Raw genomic sequence first — 23,491 nt, 5'->3', positions numbered from 1 at the left:
CTGTGGGATTCTTGGCAATGTGGCCATGTGCCAAATAGAGGGCTCTGTAAGCATTAAATGGAAGTTGATGTTGGAGTCTTCCGCCATTATACCCGTGTCTTAGACAGGTTGGTGAGGTGAGATGTGGGGGGTGGCGGGCCTGGCCGTGGTGTTCCCTTATATATATAACAGTGTATCTTGATGCATGCCAGGATGCCATCTTTAAGGACGATGTAGTTTCATAGCGGCAAGAGAGGCTTTAATACACAAATGGCCCTGATTGACTATTAAGTTGTAATTGGGGGTATAATAGGTTGTGTTATACTTTACGTATGTTTTTTACTGTGTGTGTGTGTGTTTGTAGAGAACTAACAGACAGCACTCTTTCCACTTATTCTGATGACCAATGCTCTTGAAGTTGGGTTTAGCTTCACAACCCGCTCCCAGCATAGACACCAGGCTTTTACAAAGAGCCCTGGGTTTCGTACTAATGATAGGGAACCAAGACTTCTGGTCCCCTGATCTCCTCCAATGATCAGTCATTGTGCAGCCTGCCAATGTGTTTTCTTTCTCTTCTATATAGACAGAAAGATACATTGTACCTTTCTCCCCTTGCCAGGGGAAAACAATGTAAAGAAACAAAATTGTGTAAAAAGAAGATTAAAAAATAAAAAAAAAAGATAGCTAGATCATGGTTTGACCTAAGCCAGTGTGAAGGCTAGTGTTAGGGTCAGTATCGTTTAGGTAGGATTTTTAAAAAAAGCATTTTTAAAATTAGTATCAGTGTCAGTCAGTGTCAACTTCAGTATGGTTTAGGTATGATAAAAATAAAGCAAAATGCCCACTATGCACACACTATAATAACATGCACATACTGTATGTGGTATCACTGCAATCATCAAAAGCAGGATAATATATTTTGAGTTGTTCTTTGGTAGTAAATTATGGTAATAGCAAGAAATTACTGTTTTGGGTCAGTATAAAAAATAAAATAAAATAATCAGGCGATACCCATTGCAATTTACCACCAAATGAAAGCCCAATTTGTGCTGAAAAAAAACAAGGTATAATTCACCTGGATACACTAAGTAGTTGCGACCATATGTACAGTACAGTTTTGCTAACACAGGTCGAAGTTGCAAAATTGGGTCTGGGCATTAAGGTTTGTTTTACCCTCCATCCTGAAGGGGTTAACATAGAGAGGGTACCTTGCCAGGGCCCCCCCCCCACTTCCTCAGAATAGATCCTTGTCCCATTGTTGATGCATACAAGGGCCTTTTCCACGCATCCCTGGCCTGGTGGATATGGGGGGCTCGTAGGGGTACTTATCGGAATCTGGAATGGGGGACCAATTACCCATTCCCCCCTACATGAATAAATAAGAGGTTACTCATTCACAAAATAAAAAGATACAATGTAAATAATAATAAACATTTGACAAAGTATTTTATTTAAAAAAAGTTCTACTGTGAAAATCTGTTGTCAACCATGTCATCCACCAATGTAGATCCACATCAGTCAGTGTAGATCCACAAAGAAAAACAAGTCAATCACTGGAGATGATGCATTCCCAATGGACTTTTGCTGCTGAGGAAATTCCCCAACCCAGCATATACAAAGAAAAAGGCAGGGGATCCTGGGTGATGTCATTTTTGGTCAATAAAATCACCCAGGATCCCTGTTTACAACAGCCAGTATCACAGCAACCAAATAAGTTGTAATTAATTGTGTCCTAGAAGCCAAGGGCCCTTGCAGCTCACCCAGCAGGAAATTCTCAATGAGAAGCAGTAGTAATACTACCACAAAGTGAATGTCTTCCATACACAGTAGCAGCCAAGAGTTCACATGGGCCAACAGGCCAAATCGAGCTATTTGGTTCACTTGTTTTGTGAACTGTGATCAGGTAATATTTGCTGCAAACCCTGTGTCACAACAAACTCAGACTTCATCCCTTAGATTCCCTTTATTACCAGTCTCTGTGGTAGCTATTTTAGATGCAAGTAATGTGTGGATACAGGGGCGGACTGACCATTTGGAAACTCCGGCACTGCCCGAGGGCCCAGGGCCCCATGAGATGCCCCTGGTACCTTTTTCATAGGCTTTTTTGAGTTTGGGCATGGACACAGAGGCCCCATGATCCCCTATTGCCCGGGGGCCCCATGAGTTGTCAGTCTGCCCCTGTGCAGATATCTCCATTATGGGGCCAAACGAAGTAATAACCCACAAAAATGCTGCTGCTTTTAAACCTGATTCATCTTGTTGATACAGCTCAACAGGAAGTAACGATAAATCTTTATTTCCTGCTGTCTTGTATAAATATTATATACATATATATTATTTTTATTATCATCAATTTCTTTGAACCTGTTTAAAACAAAGATGAAAAGGATGTGCAACACAGTGGCTAAATGGTTCCAACTGGCAGTACTAGGGTCATTGGTTCGAATCCCAGCCACAGCACCACCTGCCTGGAGTTTGCATGTTCTCCCTGTGCCTGTGTGGGTTTCCTCCGGGTACTCCGGTTTCCTTCCACACTCCAAAGACATGCTGGTAGGTTAATTGGCTCATGTCTAAATTGTCCCTAGTATGTATGTATATGTATGAATGTGAGTTAGGGACCTTATATTGTACACCCCTTGAGGGTTAGGGACTGATGTGAATGTACAATATATATATGTGTGTAAAGCGCTGCGTAAATAGACGGCGCTATATAAGTACCTGAAATAAAATAAATATCATTTTAGAAACAAATGAAAACTTAAACCCAACCTCAATATTTGTATTTAGCAGTAGCAGTTTATTTTTATAGTGGAAATAAACTAGTTAGATTTCCATGTTGTTTAACATGTTTCAAATGGTCACACTTCTCATAGATTAGTGAAATATTTTCTAAAGGATAAGGCAGCACACACTAAGGACAAATTGTACTGAACAAAAGGATAGCTAGTGAGCCCCATCTGCTGGTATGATCTGCAATTTGCAGGCTGAAACAAAAGAACAGACTAGGCTTGTATTATTCCCAATTGACCTTGCAAACAAATACCCGTGATGTGTTTCTTAAAGGGATTGAACCATCAGACTTCAGTACAACACAGTATACTGCAAGCTGATAGTAACATTTCACAAATTATTATCATATGGGAGGATAATGCTTTATAAAAGAAAGACCAGTTTTAGGTTTTAAGCTAATTTTGGGTGTAAACATTACTTTTTTATTATTATTATTATTATTATTATTATTATACAGGATTTATATAGCGCCAATAGTTTGCTCAGTGCTGTACATTATAATGGGAGACAGTACACGAGACAGTACAGTAACAATACAATTCAATATATTAGGGGTTCGAGAGCCCTGCTCCTTGGAGCTTACAATCTAGGAGGGAGGGGAGAGTGGTACAGGAGGAAATAGCTGTGGGGGATGGAGTGGTAGGAAGAGTGGAGGAGTTCAGTAATTAGCTGAGGGCGGGGTAGGCTTCCCTGAAGAGATAGGTTTTCAGGGTGCGTCTAAAGGTGAGGAGAGTAGGTGATAGTCTGATGGATTGGGGTAGGGAGTTCCAGAGGATGGGGGAAGCCCTGAAGAAGTCCTGGAGATGGGCATGGGAGGAGGAGACCAGGGAACTAGAGAGTAGGAGGTCTTGTGAGGATCGGAGAGTTTGTTTTGGGTGGTATTTGGACACCAGATCGGTGATGTAGTTTGGGGCAGTGTTATGAACAGCTTTATACGTCAATGTTAGTATTTTGAATTTTATCCATTGGGCAATTGGAAGCCAGTGGAGGGATTGCCAGAGGGGGGTGGTGGATACGGAGCGGTTAGTAAGGTGGATGAGACTTTAGCAGTTTACTTGACAAAAATGGAAGAACGTGAGCTATGATAACAGTTTACAGCACTTACAACTGCATAAAAAAAGCAGCAGACCTAAAGTGTATGTCAAGCCAAAACCTTTTTTTATAGATTTTCCAAAGCCCCCAATGCTATCTGGGGCGCAGAGAACTTTACTCTCACTTCCTGTTCTGCTGACACTGTTTTACCTAAAGACAGGAAATGAGAGGAATTATCTAACTGCAACACAAAGAGAAATAAAACATATTCTTTTTAGCAGCATAAGGAAAGGCTACAACACTGTGACCCTCTTGCAAATGTTTCTAAACTAGAAACAAATGTGCTTGGTATACACCTCAACACTGTATGTTGAAGATACATTTAAATAAAGGAAATATAGCGACATACTTTTTATTTATAAATAATAAGGTCAATATGTTTTTAAGTTTAGTTGAATATGACCCTATCTAACACTTAAGCCCCATTTCACATGAAGGGTCCAATCAGGTCTGCCTGTTAGTTTTTCATGGTCTGTTCACCCCTGTTGACCGGTGGGTGTAAATGGATTGGTGTCCTTTTACACCCACCTACCTCCAATCCTATCTGGTTCACTTAAAAAAAAAAACAGAAGGGAATCCATCCCCCTCTGTCTAGGCGGATTGGACCAAAGGGCAGTCGGTCCAAAAAGCAGAGCGAGCTTGCTCCATATCTGCTCTGCATAACTGAGTGGACACAAACATGTCATCTGCCTGATCTGCTCTGATCAGCAGGAGATCAGCTCACAGATCCCCTGCTGATCTCAGTGGATTCCATCCCATGTGAAAGGGGCCTAACTATGCTTAAAAATGTCCTCCCACCCACCTATCCTGCCTAACCTGTGTAAAATAATATGTGTATATTTACTTATTTTGGTCCCCTCCAGTCTAGTCATGCAATCCACTGTGTCAGTGAGCGGTGAATGGAGGGGAGAGGAGGGAACAGCAGCTGGGAATTCTGAAAGCCATGACATCACTTATAGGCTCCCTCCTCTCCCCTGCATCTGCTGTTCACTGAACTGGAGCAAACTAGAAAAATGCATGTTTAAAGATCTTTTTAACACAGGTTAGCCAGTCCAGGTAGCAGAAGGGAGAGGGAAAAATTGTAAGCATATTTGGTGTTTGTTTGGAATTCACTACAAGTCTACTATAAATTAAAAGGTCAACTTTAATGAAAAGAACTAGAAAGGTCTCATTATATGAAAGGGAAACAAAAAATCAAAACTATATATGTGGCAAAAAAGCAACAAATTTATATTTGTCTGTTTTTTTTTCACTTTACCATTGTCATTTAGAATATATCTGCTCTGATAATCTGCAGAAACTATTCATCTAAGAATGCTATGAAAGTTTTCTTGCATAAAGCAGACTGTGAAAACTATGAAATGTATCTACTAACTTCAGCAGGCCATTGTATTCCCACGATTGTTACTTTTCCCACAGAGGGAAAATACAATCGGTGCATTGTTTTCATATGAATATACAACAAATATCAAAAATATTTGTAATTTGTAACATGGTAAGATATTTTATGTGGGAAATAATACCTCTGTAGTGTAGTTTAGAGAGAGCTGATGATTTCTTAAATTTCATTACAATGACTAGAATTCACCACCTAGCATACTCTATTCAGAAGCATATTTTTATTGTGTAACTACAAAAGTCTTTGTTATTCTGTATACACAAATGCCCTCATCTACTAATGAACAAGAGCTGGAAGAACTTCTTATGTTTGCTACTCAATAACCTAATAGTAAGGCACTACCCAATTCAGCTTTGTGCAAATGATCACATAGCTACATAATACATAATGTAAATATAATGAGCACATTTCAGAATGCAATCTGATACTCAAAATCTTTTGTTTACAAACGTTTTTATTAAGAGATAGACAACAACAACAGTACCACTTCATGAAGTATAGCATACATCAAGAAAAAGGCACATAAGTAAAAAAAATGTCTTATAAAGTCGAATCATAGAAAAAGAATGTTCAAGTACATGAATGAGATAGGCAGTAAGATATACTGAACAACTACACAACCAACAAAGATACAATGCCGATAAATCCATGATAACCCATCATTCTAACAATAAATGCCGAAATGTCTTCCAAACATCCCATTTTCTGTTGAATAACTGCATCCTATCCAGCAATCCTATCTATCAATTCTACGCAAAACAGAAGACAAACGCACCGCTGGTGACTTCCAATGAAGAGCAATGGCCCATAGGGTAGAGACACAGATAGTATGAATTAGCCTCATTATGTTGATTGGGATCCCCAAAATGGGAGATCCCAATAAACAATTCTGTAATGACAAATTCACCGGAGTATCCGCCAAGGCCGAGGCCACCTCAGAAACTTTACACCAGATCAAAGAAAGACCAGGGCAAGCCCAAAACATATGCACCAGAGTACCAGCAAGACCACGACCCCTAAACTAATATTCAAAATTAAGTACTAAAATTGTTTGTATTCATATCAGTACATCAACAAATCAATACTTAACTTGAGTAAAATATGAAAAAAACTATTAATACTAATCATAAAGTGCTGAAATAGCAGCCAACAATGTACCTAAAAAGTGTATGAGCTGCAATTCAAAATTAATCAAGTTCCATTCCAAGTGAATCCAACCATGCTTTCCTCTCCAAATCTCACGCTGTATACTGCAAAAATATTCAATTTGCTCACCTTAGTGATATGACTTATGAGGTAATATGAGGTCAATATAGCTTGTTTCCCCTGTAGGGGCTAATAGTATGGCCTGGTCTCCTCCCTTAATCATCCAGATAGAAATCGCCAACTCAGCTTGTATCAACATGTATAAAAATACATGGAAGAGAAAAACCTCATAGTGCTCTCTAAATTATTTTATTGAATTAAAGTAAGGGATTAAAAACACTTACAACAGAAATGTAAATAAGGACATCATCAAAAATAATCCATCCTGCGAAGTCACATCCAGGGAAAATACATAGAGAAACACTCACCTCAATGAATCTTCAGTAGCAGCACTTGCAGCATGACGATGTCATCAGAATCAGGCTCCACCCTTTTATGCATTATGTGCAATAGCGGGACTTCCTCAGAAGGTGCATAGAACTTTTGCAATTTTTACATATGTGACGGGTCCCAGGACAGCTACAAAGACAAAGGCAGGAGGGGGGGGCATCCAGACAACCTGACAACTCCTACATATAGAGTACATATAGGGGACTCTACATAGTAAATATTGTAAGGACTTTGTTTCCTTGTTTGGGCAGAATTGATTTGCTCGCATAGGTGCATTAGTTTTGGTCAATCAGACTTTTCGTGTCTGATGGTAATCTACAGAGGCTCTATTGCATTTCTTTAGGTTACCAGTAGATTAATTTTCTTGTTTTGGCAGGATTTATTTGCTCGCATAGGTGCATTAGTTTTGGTCAATAAGACCTTTCGTGTCTGATGGTAATCTACAGGGGCTCTAATGCATTTTTTTAGGTTACCAGTAGATTAATTTCCTTGTTTGGGCAGGATTGATTTGCTTGCATAGGTGCATTAGTTTTTGTCAATCAGACCTTTAGTATCTGACAGTAATCTACAGAGGCTCTATTGAATTTTTTTAGGTTACCAGTAGATTCATTAGAAAGTCTTCCTTCTTTTTTAACAAAAGCTTTACTACAAATGTGAAATAGGATGAGAACGTAAGGCTGCATGTTTTCGAAATACGCAAAAACATGCATTGCATTTGCAGGGCCGTTTATTATTAATGGCACCCAAATACAGCAAAAATTATAGATGTATTTTGCACAAAAAATCCCACATTAAATGCTGAAAAATGCGTGGTTACAAATGCACATAGCTCAAAGCTGAAAAAGGTGCATGAGCTACTTTGCTGCATTTTACACATGTAGGGCAGCCTATTGAAATGAATGGGCTGCCCTATGTGTGTGTGGTACAAAAACATATGCACTACACAGTGCTTAGTAAATGTTTCAAAATTTTAGGAAAATCGGAAAAGATGGTAACTCATATTTTCTAGCCTATTTGAATCTTCTGAGCAGCATACAATAAATGTATTTGGCCTAGCCACTCATTTTTTAATTTATGTTTTTCAGATCATAGTTAAATTATGAATGTTATGTCGAGGGCTGCTGTTTAGATGTGAAAATCTTCCTTGGGTTTTTGTGTTCTGTTGTGAGAGGTGGTCCATATATTGAAGATATGTTGTAATGCATATCTAACAATATTGCTAATCCCTGCTCATTTCAAGTGTTAAAAAAGGCTCATGCTGTGTTCAGCCCTGGTATGTGTCAGTTTGTGTGTGTTTTCTATATAACTGTGAACTTCCACATCACAGTTGTGTAAGTGGTATTGATATTGTGTTGTCAGAACATATAGCACAAGTGTACTATATATGTGCTATATGTAGTAAAAAAGAGAAAAAGGACTTTTTAGCAGTTGGCAGTAGTCATTTCCTGCACAGGAAATTTTTGGAAGAGCTTGAATGAAGATTCATAGTGGAAAGGTAAGCTTAAGCTGAGCACTTTTAGTACACAGATCTTATTCCTGCTTTGTATACATGTACACTGGGGCTGTACTGAGCAAGATGAAGGGATTTCCCTTACTGCCTACAAATTAATTTTGTTCCTAGCACTGTCTCTTGGCACAGGTGCAAGTTGTTCATTGCTAACCATTACTCTGTCAGCTGACATGAGGCAGCCAATACATCCTTTTTCTACACATGAGGAAACATGGGGACCTCTCCATTGAATCAGTCAAATGGCTGTTAAGAGGCACCTTGCACCTGATTTAAGACAAATTTGCTGGAAGCAAAGTAGATATACAGTGAAAAACAATTGTGTGTCGCAACACAAAATTTGTATTTATTGGTGATTAGTCCAGTAAAATTGTAAATAAATCAGTTAAAATATTAGGCATTTTTAACTTATGGATTTACTTTACAGAAGCCCCTGATTGAAAAAAAACAATTATTGATAGTTGCACATCTATAAAAAGGCATAGGTTCACTAGAATAAATGTAAAAATTATTATTATTATACAGTATTTAAATAGCGCTAAAAGGTTTGCTCAGCGCTGTAAATTATAGTGGGGGACAGAAGATGAGACAATACAGTAACAAAACAAAACACGAGGGGGTCAAGGGCCCTGCTCTTTCGAGCTTGCAATCTAAAAATGCCAAATACTCATTATAGTATAGTTTTCTACTTGTATAATGACATTCAATACTTGATACAGTAATCTTATCAGAAGGATGATTTTGAAAGTAATAGGTCACTTGCACATGGGCAGCTGAAATTCCAGCAGTGGCATATACCCGAGTAGAGACCTGTACAGCCATTCTTGTCTATAGGTGACTGTACACAGCACCTGACCTTTCAGGATGGCAAAAATACTCATGAGTTTACATTGCATGGGCTAAGGTTCCCATGTGCACTGCTGTACAATGGAGTTTTTGTAATTACGTATTTCACAATTTGTTGGCAATTCATTTTCTAACAAAACATGCTGCATATTTAATTTAGTGTCACTGCAGTAAGCCAAGTAATATTTTAAAAATATGTTGTAGACAGTAGATAGACAGTGTTATAAAGTGGGAAAGGGTTATCATTTGAACATATAGCTGACTCAGTAACCTACTTTTATGCACAAATAGCACAAATGTTTTAGGAGCCATTTAATTATAATTAAAATTATTTTTAATGTCATTATATTGGAAAAAAAAAGTATTTTACTTTCAGGAAACCCCTCATAGATCATATCAGGCTATATATAAACATGTCATTTCGAAGAACTCTTGATACTTTGATTTTTTTTTTCTTTGACGGTATACCGAGCCCCTCTCAAACCATTAACGTTTTCTAGAATCCATGCTAGCCTTTTGAGGGTATCTGCGTGCTAGATGTTCCGGATTTAAATTTTATATCATCTGTGATGTTCATCGATTGTTGCATCTTCTTATTTCATTTATGTCTTCTTTCCAAGCGAGAATATCCAGGTTTCGGTTGGATCTATTTTAAGGTGAATTACATAGCCTAATATCTTTCATTTGTTTCCATACATTTCAATTCATTAATAATTTAATTTACTTTAACGATTGTTTAAATGTATTTTGATAAACATTGTTACCTCCTGTTTTGTGTGCGTGTTCCTCCATTGTTGTGTGTGTGCCTTTCCCACAGGGAAATCTACCTCCAGATTACAGGATAAGCCTGATCGATATTGGTCTCGTTATTGAGTACCTCATGGGTGGAGCCTACCGTTGCAATTACACCAGAAAAAGATTTAGAACCCTTTATCACAATTTATTTGGACCCAAACGAGTAAGTAATAATTTTATATCATCATTATAAATTGTAATAAATGAAAGCATTGATTTTCTACAAAGGTTGTGATATACATTGTGTTCCTGCTGTGAGTTCCAAATCCTGCAGCATGGCCTATTCCTAAAAGTACAAAATTCTCTGCTCAGGAAATTTTCTCTACCTTCCTCAGCAAAATATCCTGGTATTTAAATACTATTTCAATAACTGTGCATTAGAATGTTTATCAAGAAGGTAAAGTATGTTTTACCTTATGGTGTGGATGATGTTAGAGGTCCTGTTGCCTTCTAATTTCATACAGTGTATATATTTTGTGAACATCTTACATACTAGTGTGAAGTAAAAGAGAAAATAACCATAGCAAATGTTTTTTATATTTTCTGTTAGAAAAGGCACTGGTAGAACTGCTATGGCAACAGAGGGTTCACCATACTCTGGATCAAAAAGTTTTATATGAGTCTGTGTGCTGTGTCTATATAGTACTTTACATTGCTGTGATACTGTGGGCAAGAGTCATAAAAATTCTCTTTATTCTCAAAAACTATGCTCCACAAAATAAACAAAATCATTTTAAAACATACCTTGTTGTTTTAACATGACAGTGAGATATAAAAATGAGAGAATAATAATTCAGCCTTGCTCAAAAAACAGCCACCATGGTTACAATTTTCCCTATTTTAACCATTAAGTGCTATTTTTAAAAGGGTTTTAGACTTGAACGACATGCATTTTCCATTATTTCAAAAGATTTCAATGACAGACATCAAATATTTTTGTCATTCATCTTAAAATGCTATATTTCTTTCTTACTCCAAAGCTGTGAAAGCAGCACTTGAACATGTGTGTGATAAAGGATGAGTACCTTTACTATGCAATATATTATCGGAAATAGCACTGCATAAACTTAAGTCTACCTATTGTTTAAACAGGTTTACATTGTTCCCAACATAACAAGTATTAGCACCAGATGAAATAAAACAGTGAAAAAAACATCTGTATTAAACCATTTCTACAGTCTTAAGAATAGTTTTACCTTTGGGAATCAAAGGATTGAAGAAATCAGAAGACAATATAAATCATTAGCTGTTGCCACCTTTTTCAGCAATAACTCAGTATCCCCAGCTCCCATACCATATTAACGTGTACTGATTACCTTTTATACATTTTATGAGCCCATTAAATCATTTTGCATTATAAAATTTCACTTCTTATGAACAGCTAGGCCACCTCACTCATTTTTGCCTGTATAACAATACTCTTTAGTTACAGTATTGTTCCTCAAATGTGCTTAAAGATCAGTGATACAGTGCAAAGAGCCATAAAATAAAAATAGAAAATGTTACATTTGAGTGCCACAATTTATGCACATACACATGTAATAGGCATGCATATGCATGTATATTGCAAATGCTGCCAATTAGAAGAAGATGAATATTTTTATGCATGTACAGTCAGGCCCATAAATATTGGGACATTGACACAATTCTAACATTTTTGGCTCTATACACCACCACAATGGATTTTAAATGAAACAAATAAGATGTGCTTTAACTGCAGACTGACAGCTTTAATTTGAGGGTATTTACATCCAAATCAGGTGAACGGTGTAGGAATTACAACAGTTTGAATATGTGCCTCCCACTTGTTAAGGGACCAAAAGTAATGGGACAGAATAATAATCATAAATCAAACTTTCACTTTTTAATACTTGGTTGCAAATCCCTTTCAGTCAATTACAGCCTGAAGTCTGGAATGCATAGACATCACCAGATGCTGGGTTTCATCCCTGGTGATGCTCTGCCAGGCCTCTACTGCAATTGTCTTCAGTTCCTGCTTGTTCTTGGGTCATTTTCCCTTCAGTTTTGTCTTCAGCAAGTGAAATGCATGCTCAATCGGATTCAGGTCAGGTGATTGACTTGGCCATTGCATAACATTCCACTTCTTTCCCTTAAAAAACTCTTTGGTTGCTTTTGCAGTATGCTTTGGGTCATTGTCCATCTGCACTGTGAAGCGGCGTCCAATGAGTTCTGAAGCATTTGGCTGAATATGAGCAGATAATATTGCCCGAAACACTTCAGAATTCATCCTGCTGCTTTTGTCAGTAGTCACATCATCAATAAATACAAGAGAACCAGTTCCATTGGCAGCCATACATGCCCACGCCATGACACTACCACCACCATGCTTCACTGATGAGGTGGTATGCTTAGGATCATGAGCAGTTCCTTTCCTTCTCCATACTCTTCTCTTCCCATCACTCTGGTACAAGTTGATCTTGGTCTCATCTGTCCATAGGATGTTGTTCCAGAACTGTGAAGGCTTTTTTAGATGTCGTTTGGCAAACTCTAATCTGGCTTTCCTGTTTTGAGGCTCACCAATGGTTTACATCTTGTGGTGAACCCTCTGTATTCACTCTGGTGAAGTCTTCTCTTGATTGTTGACTTTGACACACATACACCTACCTCCTGGAGAGTGTTCTTGATCTGGCCAACTGTTGTGAAGGGTGTTTTCTTCACCAGGGAAAGAATTCTTTGGTCATCCACCACCGTTGTTTTCCGTGGTCTTCCGGGTCTTTTGGTGTTGCTGAGCTTCCCGGTGCGTTCCTTCTTTTTAAGAATGTTCCAAACAGTTGTTTTGGCCACGCCTAATGTTTTTGCTATCTCTCTGATGGGTTTGTTTTGTTTTTTCAGCCCAATGATGGCTTGCTTTACTGATAGTGACAGCTCTTTCGATCTCATCTTGAGAGTTGACAGCAACAGATTCCAAATGCAAATAGCACACTTGAAATTAACTCTGGACCTTTTATCTGCTCATTGTAATCGGGATAATGAGGGAATAACACACACCTGGCCATGGAACAGCTGAGAAGCCAATTGTCCCATTACTTTTGGTCCCTTAACAAGTGGGAGGTGCATATGCAAACTGTTGTAATTCCTACACCGTTCACCTGATTTGGATGTAAATACCTTCAAATTAAAGCTGACAGTCTGCAGTTAAAGCACATCTTGATCGTTTCATTTCAAATCCATTGTGGTGGTGTATAGAGCCAAAAATGTTAGAATTGTGTCAATGTCCCAATATTTATGGACCTGACTGTATACGCATACACACATTCATGTGCCTTTACGTTTATTTTTTTGTATTTCAATGCTTTTGTTAATTTATAAACAGTTTAAGACAGGAGCAACAAAACACGCCTATCAATTGCACATAAAAAAAAATTAAAAAACAGTACTCTAACACCAACAGAGCAAAAGGTGCGCCCACGCAGGGGCTATCAATTGCACATAAATGACAAAAACATTAGTATAACACTGACAGTAACTCAAACTAAAGGCAGCTATCCACTGCCACACAAAAAACAAACAGAAAAAGAAAAGGAAAGAGGAGTACAAAAAGAAAAAGATAACAAGACCAAGAGCAGGGGTCCGAGAACACCAATACCGAGCAACATCACAACCCCAGACTAGATGCAAGGTTTTTTTTAAACATTTTAGGCTACATTCACATGGGCATCAACATTTTACTGATTTTATTATGCTTGCAGAAACATCACTGCACTGCACTGAAAAGCATATCACATTGCCATTTACTACCAGCTCACTGAAGTCGGCATGGACAGCTGCCAACACAAAACCACTGCAGTGTAGTAAGCAGCAGCTTTCTGGGAAGTGTGGGCCCTAAAAATTACAGAAAGTTCTGAACTTTTTGATGATGACAGTAAAGTCTTCAATAGCTCTGCAATACACATTGCAGATTGATTTCTGGAAATTGACATAGGTTTGAAGGGCTATTCAAAAAAGATGCAAGACAAATTGGTAGGACAATGTGGTGGGCCAAAATATATTGTGGGGGCAAAGTAATGCACTGTCATACCTAACTACCAGGTTGTACTGAAATATAAACAGTTGATTTGAAACATTGAGGAAGGTAATAATATATTTCTATGGTCATGTTAGACTGGATCCAAATATGTTTTCCATGTTTGCATAATTTCTTTATTATTATTTCCTAAACAGCCAAAAGCACTGAAGTTATTAGGAATGGAGGTAAGTACAGTCTCTAAGTTCTTTTAACTTTCCAGTATTAAAGATAATAACCCCTACCTTCTTTTCTAATGAAATATTATGGATGGAAATATAATGATATAATGGAAAAATAATACTGTCATGCAACTGTGTTGACCAAACCTAATAATGCTTTCATTCCTACCACTTGCCTTGCAGAGAATTTACCCCCCTTCCTTACCAGGCCATTTTTTGTGATATGGTGCTGTAGTACTTTGACAATTGCGCAGTCATGCAACGCTGTACATAAATAAAATGTATGTAATTTTGTTCCCACAAATATAGCTTTTTTTTCAGGAATATTTGATTACCTCTGTGGTTTTTATTTTTTGTGCTATAAACAACAAAAACCTGACAATTAAAAAAAAAACAATATTTTTGACTTTTTGCTATGATACATATCCAATACAAAAATTAAAAAAATGAAATGTCTTCATAAATGTAGACCAAAATGTATTCTGCTACATGTCTTTGCTGCAAAAAAAATCCCAATAAGTGTATATTGATTGGTTTATGTGAAAGTTCTAGCATCTACAAATGGTGGTAAATATACTGGAATTTTAATAATTTTTTTTTATATATATATATACTATTAATGGTGGCGATCAGTGACTTAGCGGGACTGCAGGATTGCGGCGGGCATTCTGACAATGGGTGGGAACTGACTAACTGTCACTGACATCTCCAGTGATACTAATACAGTGGTCAGTGCTAATAAAAAGCACTGACACTGTACTAATGAAACTGAGCAGGAAGGGGTTAACATCTGGGGTGATCAAAGGGTTAACTGTGTGCTGTGTGTGTTTTACTGTGTGCATTGCGTGGTGTTTTACTTGGAAGACCTGCTGCTTTGTATTTTTCTGCTGTGCAGAGAGATACAAAGCAGCACGTCCATGCTGACAGGAGAGAGATCTTTGTTGTTTACTTACACACAGATCTCTCCCCTCTCAGCTGTGCCAATAATTGGAACGTCAGAAGCAGTCTCCAATGCATGGGCCTGGTTGGGAGGGACACTGGGGACAATGAAAACTGGTGTCTCTTCTAACTCCCCCTTTGCTGCATACCCAACATATTTTTTGGTGTCTTCAGCTTGCTTCAATTGGTGGAATACTCTCAGGAAAATGGTATGAAGTCTGCTCACAGAATCGGAACACATGCTTGGATGCACGCAGGCTTTTGAATGAGAATTTTTCTGGGAATTTCCACCGAGATATCATTGTGGATGGTGGGAAGGATGTAAACATCTCTCTTATCCTTCCACTTCAGTGCTAGCACTTCATCATTTCTTAGACTTGCTGATTCCCCCCTTTGTAGCCTGGTGTTCACTAGACTTTGTGGGAAGCCCCTCCTGTTTTTTCGGGAGGTACCGCAGGCCAAGGTTTTCTCACGGTACAGGTGTTGGAAATGGGGCAGACTGGAATAGAAATTGTCTAGGTAGATGTGATAACCCTTTTGGAAAAGTGGGAAAGCCAGATCCCAGACAGTTTTTCCACTTGTGCCGATTTAGGTTGGGCACTAAGGGTGCTAGAGCTGGGAATATTTGCATTTATACAGGCGGAACGCATACAAATATTCAGTGGCTCTTTCACAAAGCCTGTAGAGCATTACTCTATATCTGGTCCTTTTGATTGGAATGTATTGCTTGATTCCCACACATATGTTTTGGTCAAGGTCATAAAGATCAGCAAATCTTTGGGGAAAAAATTAAGAAGTTGACGAATTTTGTATAATTTGTCATAGTTGCGATGATCTCGGGGGAGGGCACTAGGTATTGTTACTGAAATTAAGGAAACGCATGATCATCTTTTAGTATGGACTAGGTATTACAGCAGAATAAAAGGACATGTCCTTCATTTTTTTTGTAGGCCCCATGTTAAGGGTGAGGCCCAAAAATAACTTAAACTCCTCCAATGTAAGATGTCTCCATTCAAATGGACGGTCATAGGATGTTAATAATATATTGTTGGGCAAAAAGGGTTGTCTGGTCCACAATGAAATGAAGTAAACTGCGGGGCAAAAATAAATAAAAAAAATCAATTTCTGGCTGTGCGGTTAAAGGGGGAATACTTACTGATCCAGAGTTGGAGGGCAGCCATAATGGGTTGGCAAGACCATCTGGGAAGTATGTTTGGGCTCTGATTTGTGGGATCTGATGGGATATTACAGTGCTGGTACTGGGCCATGGGTCTAGCGCCATTGGCTTTTGGTGATTCATCACTGTGGTGTATGGCTCTGCTGATGGCTGCCTAGTTTTCAGAGCGCCATATCCCTTTAGGGGGGGACCATTTCCTCCTCCAATTTGGTCGCTGATCCACTTCATTCAATGGGTTCATAAACTGAATCGGAATCGGACGTTGAGAGCTCCCTGCTGCTCTCATCCATCATAATGAAGATTTTGAACACCTACTCACTAGTGTAAAAGTTTTTTTACATGGCTGGCTCTAGTGGCACTGGGACAGGTAGACTGCTGATGGTGGCTGTAGGACGGGTACACTGGTGATGGTAGCTGTATGTTGGGTACTGTGCTAATGGTGGCTGTGTGAAGGGTACTGTGCTAATGGTGGCTGTGTGAAGGGTTCTGTGCTAATGGTGGCTGTGTGACTGGTACACTGCTGATGGGCAACTGTGTGATGGGTACTCTGGTGATGGTGACTATGTGATGGGTACTCTGCTGATGGAGGTACTGATGGACCATGTGTGACAGATGCACTGCTGATTGGCACTGGTGAGCGACAGGTGCACTGCTGTTGGGCACTGATGGGTGACAGGTACACTGCTGATGGGCAATGATGGGCGACAGGTACACTGATGTAATGACAGGTACACTGATGGGTGACAGGTGCACTGATGGGTGACAGGTACACTGATGGGCAACAGGTGCACTGATGGGTGACAGGTAGACTGATGGGCACTGGTAACACTATTGATGGGCACTGTGATGGGGTACTGTGTATTGTTTAAGCACTGTACAGTTTAGACTAGTAACTTACTGTTAGAAGATTCCTCTCTTTATACAGGATCTGTGTGTGAGGAGAGGAAGATGGTAACAGTGAGTTTCGTGTTTACATTTGTGACCAGCTGTGATTGGACACAGCCAATCGCATGGTAAAAAGCCGCTGCCAATGGCTCTTTACCTTGAACGGTGATGCGCTGTCTCTGAGCGATATGACATCCTTCCAGAACAAGAGAGCCCCTGCCCGCCCATTATTTGCCAATATGGTGGGCAGGATGCGGTTAACCACTTGCCTACTGGACACTTTCACCCCCTTCCTGCCCAGGCCAATTTGAAGCTTTCAGTGCTGTTGTACTTTAAATGACAATTGTGTGGCCATGCAACACTGTACCCCAATTAAATTTGTAGGATTTTTTTTAGATAGATAGAGCTTCCTTTTTGTGGTATTTAATCACCACTTGGATGTTTATTTTTTGCTAAACAAACAAAAAAAAGACTGAAGATTTAGAAAAAAAAACTTTTTCTCTTAACCGCTTTCCCACCGCCCTATAGCAGATATAATGCTACAGGGCAGAAGGGGTGCGCAAAATCACGTATACTGTATATACGTGATTTTGCATTTCTGGGTAGGGGGTGTGCGCGCCCTAACCACACAGCCATTACTCGCAGATGCCCGGTGATTACTGAGCATCTCCGACGGGGAGGAGGACTGTTTTGTTTACTAACAGTTCTCCTCCCTTTCAGCTAGGGCACAATGCTTTGGATGGCTGTGCACAGCACAGCTATCCAAAGCAGTGTGCTTACAGTGAAACACACTGACACAGCCCCCTAGTAAAACACTCTCTGCACACAGTTAACCCTTTGATCACCCCTCATGTTAACCCCTTCCTGCCCAGTGCCATTAGTACAGTGTCAGTGCTTTTTTTAGCACTGATCACTGTATTGGTGTCACTGTGGATGTCACTGACACCAAGTCAGTTCCCCCGAGTGTCAGAATGTCTGCCGCAGTCCCGCTGTAAGTCGCTGATTGCTGCCATTACTAGTAAAAAAAAAATTCCTGTATCTATACTGCCATTTGTAAACGTTATAACTTTCACCTAAACCAATTATTTTACATGTATTGGGATTTTTTTAAGCAAAGACATGTAGCAGAATACATTTTGGCCTAAATTTATGACAAAATGTGATTTTTTAAATTTTTTACTGGACATGTTTAATAGCAAAAAGTAAAAAATATTGTTTTTTTCTCAAAATTGTTGAAAAAGTCATTTTAATTTTTATAGCACAAAAAATAAAAAACACACAGGCAATCAAATACCACCGAAAGAAAACTCAATTTGTGGGGAAAGGGGACGTAAATTTAATTTGGGTGCAGCATTGCATGACTTCGCAATTGTAACGCAGCACCGTAACGCAAAAAATGGCCTGGTCAGGAAGGGGGGTAGGTCCTCAGGAGGGCAAGTGGTTAACTTTTGTTAGAAACTGTTTCTTCTTCACTGATGGGTATTGATGAGACTGCACTGATGGGCACTGATGATACAACACTGATGGGCACTGGTGAGGTGGCACTGATGAGCACTGATTAGGAGACACTGATGAGGCTGTACTGATAGGTGCCACTGATAGTCAACACTGATGGGTGGCACTGATAGGCAGCACTTATGAGCACTGATAGGCGGCACTGATGGGTGGCACTGATAGGCAGCACTGATTTGCACCGAAGGGCCGCATTGACGAGCACTGATTGGACTGCAGTGATAAACAGGGCACCGATGATCAGTGTCCTGATTATCAGTATAAATGTACCTGTGAGAATTGCCAGTTACCGGCTTTCCTTTCCTCATTCTGTCACAGAACTTGAGGAAAAGACTGCCAATAATGGCAAGTCTGTTTACTGCAGTCGTTAATAAAATCACTACTAAAATACTGCCTGGCCACAGCTGATCACATGGTAAAGGGCTGCTGTGATTGGTCCATTACCTCACTCTGTGGTCAGCTGTGTTCTCCTCCCCAGAATATAAGTCTTTTGCAGACATAAAATGAAGCAATCTTTATGTAACTTTGAGTCTATATAAGTGTGTTAACAAATCATGTTTTTCATGTTTCATGTATTTTTTTTGTCTTGCTTTATAATTAATTCAGGTCCCTCTAACCAAGCATTTCACTGATTTCACTAGAAAAGACTTTTTGATTGATTTAATAAAATTCCTTAAATACCTCTCTAATTTAATTTTTGATAGGGTCATATTTAAGTAGTTAAGGATTTAGTATTCAGAGATGATAGATTTTACTATTTCTGATTTCTGATTATTTATTATGAAAAAACCTGGGGCATTATCAGAATATCTGAAATTACCAATCTTGACCTTTTTAATATGCTGAAAGACTGTTTGAGTTACACAGATATAGTCTAAACCTATGACAAGTGTTATGGACCTGTGAGTTTAATATGTATTCCTTTCGCCAAAATTAAACATTTGCAAAATCTCTATTAAAAGCAAAAATTTAAAAAACTGTTTAATACTGAATAAAACAGTGCTTGATACTTTTTTTACATGAGGGCTTAATAGTTCCTTCGAGTTTTGGCTGGTCCACCATACATTATGTTGCACATCCAGGGCTAAGATATCCACAGCACAGTGTGTTCCGTTCAGTCTCCATGACCAAGCATGCACTGGCACATGGTGTTACATATTTGTTCCTCAAATGTGTCTAATAAAACTCAGCTGTTCATGAAATGCATCAGTTACTGCCATTCCACTTGTGATCAGTTCTACAACACAGAGGATTAAAGGATAAGTTCACCTCTCATAACATGTTACATGCTACACTCATCAGGGTAACATGTTATAAAAGCACTGGCCCCCCTCTCCCCGCCAAACCCCCACTTTGAATATAAATGTCAGTAAATTTGCTTGCTCTTGCATCTCGTACGGGCAAGCAGATATACTGACAGATCTGCAGAAGACCTGAATGGCACCAGTGATCTGCTGATCGCTGGTTCAATGCTTTACAGGTTCCTGCGACCAAAAACAATAAATGCACATTTTTTTATCTCCAAAAAAAATTTACATTTATTATTTTTATTAAAAGGTGAACTTATCTTTTATGTTCTGAAATATTTACTTTACATAGTGGTTTGGAAAAGGGTAGTCTGCATCTGTGATAACTATGGCACGAAATTGGGAGTGCTTTACTTTGCATTATTAATGGGAATATGCACTGTAAGTACTTTTTATATTTACAAATAAAATTGATTTTTTTTATGCTACCTTGATGTTGTTTTGTGGAAATTATGGACACCCTTAACCACTTGCCCTCCAGAGGATTTACCCCCCTTCCTGACTGGACCATTTTTTACGATACGGTGCTGCGTTACTTTAACTGACAATTGCGCGGTCATGCAATGCTGCACCCAAATGAAATTGATGTCCCTTTTTCCCACAAATAGAGCATTCTTTCCGTGGTATTTGATCACCTCAGCATTTTTTATTTTTTGCGCTGTAAACAAAAAAGACCAACAATTTTGAAAAAAACAATATATTTGACTTTTCGCTAATAAACATGTCTAGTAAAAATATATAAAAAATCTAATTTTGTCATAAATTTCGGTCAATATGTATTCTGCTACATGTCTTTGCTAAAAACAATCCCAATACATGTAAATTAATTGGTTTACGTGAAAGTTATAGCGTTTACAAATGGCGGTATATATACTGGAATTTTTTTTTTACTAGTTATGGTGGCAATCAGCGACTTATAGTGGGACTGTGGTGGGCATTCTGACACTGGGGGGAACTGGCTTGGTGTCACTGACATCCCTAGTGACAACAATACAGTGATCAGTGCTAATAAATGCACTGACCCTGTACTAATGGAACTGGGCAGGAAGGGGTTAAAATGAGGGGCGATCAAAGGGTTAACTGTGTGCAGAGAGTGTTTTACTAGGGAGCTGTGTCAGTGTGCTTCACTGTAAACACACTGCTTTGGATAGCTGTGGTGTGCACAGCCATCCAAAGCAGTGTACCCTAGCTGAAAAAGAGGAGAACTGTTAGTAATCAAAACAGTCCTCCTCCCCGTTGGAGATGCTCGGTAATCACCGGGCACCGGCGGGTAATCACAGCCATGGCTGCGAATGGCCACAATTGTAATCTCCAAATATGGAAAGGTTTCTTCACAGTGAGAGCTGTGAAAATGTGGAATAGACTCCCTCAAGAGTTGGTTCTGGCCAGCTCAGCTGTGAGGAAGCGGTGTTATTGTTGTTTATATAATTTTTCCTTTCCTGAGGTCAAATAAAAGTCTTTCTAAATAAATAGTATTTGATCATGATCTGGGGCATAGAGTTAACTTTCCTTGAAGAACTTTGAAACAAATGCAGCCTTGCTTATGCATATGTGAGTACTTTAACTAGAGGTGTTTATTTTTATAGACATGAGATAGAGACAGAGTCTCATTAAAATGTATGTTCAACCTAAACTTTTTTTCTTAGCACCTTAGCATTCACTATATTTGGGGTTCCATTAGATATATATTTCTATTTTCATTTCCAGTCCTGCTGACAATGTTTTCTCAGACAAGAAGTCAGGTGAACACCCTAACAGCAACCCAGACAGAAATTAGAATGCATTTTGTGGTAGTGAAGGGCAGGCAAGAACCTCTGTCAGATTTCCATTTCTGTCTGTGTACTTTTTTTAGATTTTCCCTCTCTTCCTGTCAGGTAAAAAACCAACAGAGGTCCTAATCCTTCCCAGTTCTAAGTGAAAAAAAAAGAAAATGTTTTTGGTTTGATATATACTTTAAAGTGCATAGTGTAAATATTGACTCATTCTAAATATACAGCAAAATTTTTAAAGAGACCCTGTCACCACCTGATACTTTTCAAACTGAAGTCTGGCAGCCAGAACATGTGTATCAAGAGTATTTTTAGAATTATTTTCATTTTTTAGAAACCCTGCAATGGTGTCAACAGCATGAGGAAAACATAGCTTTTAGGGCTGATCATATTGGAGTTTTGATGACTGAAGGTTCGTGAAGTGGCTATGCAGGCCTGGAATGCTCCTGACACTCCTAGAAGTGTCAGTTGTACTGAAAAATGTCAATACAGATGTTTCTGCTAATAAGGGGCACATTTCTGCAGCAGGCAACATTTCCATTTCAAGTGCTTTGGGAACAAATTCCCTGCCTGTCATTAATTTAAGGAGTACCAGGTGGTGACAGGGTCTCTTTAAAGATGATATTTCCCCAATATAAAAGTGAAAAACACATACACTAAAATATAGGCTAAAAACTGGAAGAACACGTGATTTAATAATGTAATAATGACTGAATATTGTGAAAAAAATATGAGTAAAACACAGACTAAAACAAACATTATCAAGAACTTCAGAAAGCAAGTGCTTGTAAAATGTTACTAAACCCAGGACCCTGCAATACACAGAACATGGAAATGCAATAATTTTAGTAAATATAAACTGCTAAATGCCTTTTCTCATCAGCAGTTACAGCAGTCTTGTGTCTTCTCTCAGTGTTCAGCAGAGCACATGTTAAAGCTTGTAGGAGGAGTTTTCATTCTGCTGTAGCAGGATGCAGAACCCCTGACCTCTGTCTGGACAGTGCTGATTGGTTCTGTGCTGATCACATGCACTCTCTCAAGAAAGAAAAAACCTCTAGCAATTCACACCAAACTGAGCATGTGCAGAGTGTCTCCACATGATATGTCTTATCAGGAGATAAGAGGGGGCACTGGGAGAAGGGGAGGATCAGGGAAGTCAGGATCAAACAGCATTTTTACACAATGCAGAGGATTAGCCCCTTAGGTTCCACAGTGAGTATGTCAAGCATGCTTTACCGCATATACAAATTGATTTTACTGTTGTGGGTTTAGTAACACTTTAACAGTAGAGAATGGAGAATGGATGAGACTGCATTGCCTTCTGCTAAAAAATAAAACCCTCCCTTATAAATTTAAAGCGTTAGCTTTTTAATCCATGGATTTCCCTCATGGCTAAAATTGATAATGTTCCTTTGATATTGGTTAATGAATTATTCCTTATCAACCTCCATAGTCTCTACTTTACATTTTTGGGAGGATACTAGTAACATTCCATTCTTTCAGCCTTCGTTCATGGGTTTGGCTGGCTGTAAGTTTTCTGCTAAACATTCTCTTTCTTTAATTATAAATTATAGTTTGGCAACAATGACAATTGAAATATTCATCTGCATATGAGCTGTTTGTCTTGTAAGAGATGACTAATAAGTTTTAGTATTTTCCTTGTCCTTTAGAAAATATGCAGTTTTGAGTTAT

General features: G+C 38.7%; 1 protein-coding gene across 1 annotated transcript in view; it reads left to right on the top strand.

The window, feature by feature from the left end:
- The window catches only part of TRPM3 (transient receptor potential cation channel subfamily M member 3), a 500,529-nt gene that overhangs the window by 371,220 nt on the left and 105,818 nt on the right, over positions 1-23,491 (top strand). The window contains exons 13-14 of the mRNA XM_089691063.1: positions 10,027-10,167; positions 14,187-14,216. Coding sequence (XP_089547189.1) covers positions 10,027-10,167; positions 14,187-14,216 — 171 coding nt within the window. The remainder of the gene's footprint in view (positions 1-10,026; positions 10,168-14,186; positions 14,217-23,491) is intronic.

The sequence above is a fragment of the Staurois parvus genome, unplaced genomic scaffold (genome assembly GCF_062004578.1).
Source record: "Staurois parvus isolate SC_StPar_1 unplaced genomic scaffold, SC_StPar_1.0 ptg000549l, whole genome shotgun sequence".
Taxonomy (NCBI): domain Eukaryota; kingdom Metazoa; phylum Chordata; class Amphibia; order Anura; family Ranidae; genus Staurois; species Staurois parvus.
Note: the sequence above shows the minus strand (reverse complement) of the source record. Positions and strands in the feature narration are given on the sequence as shown.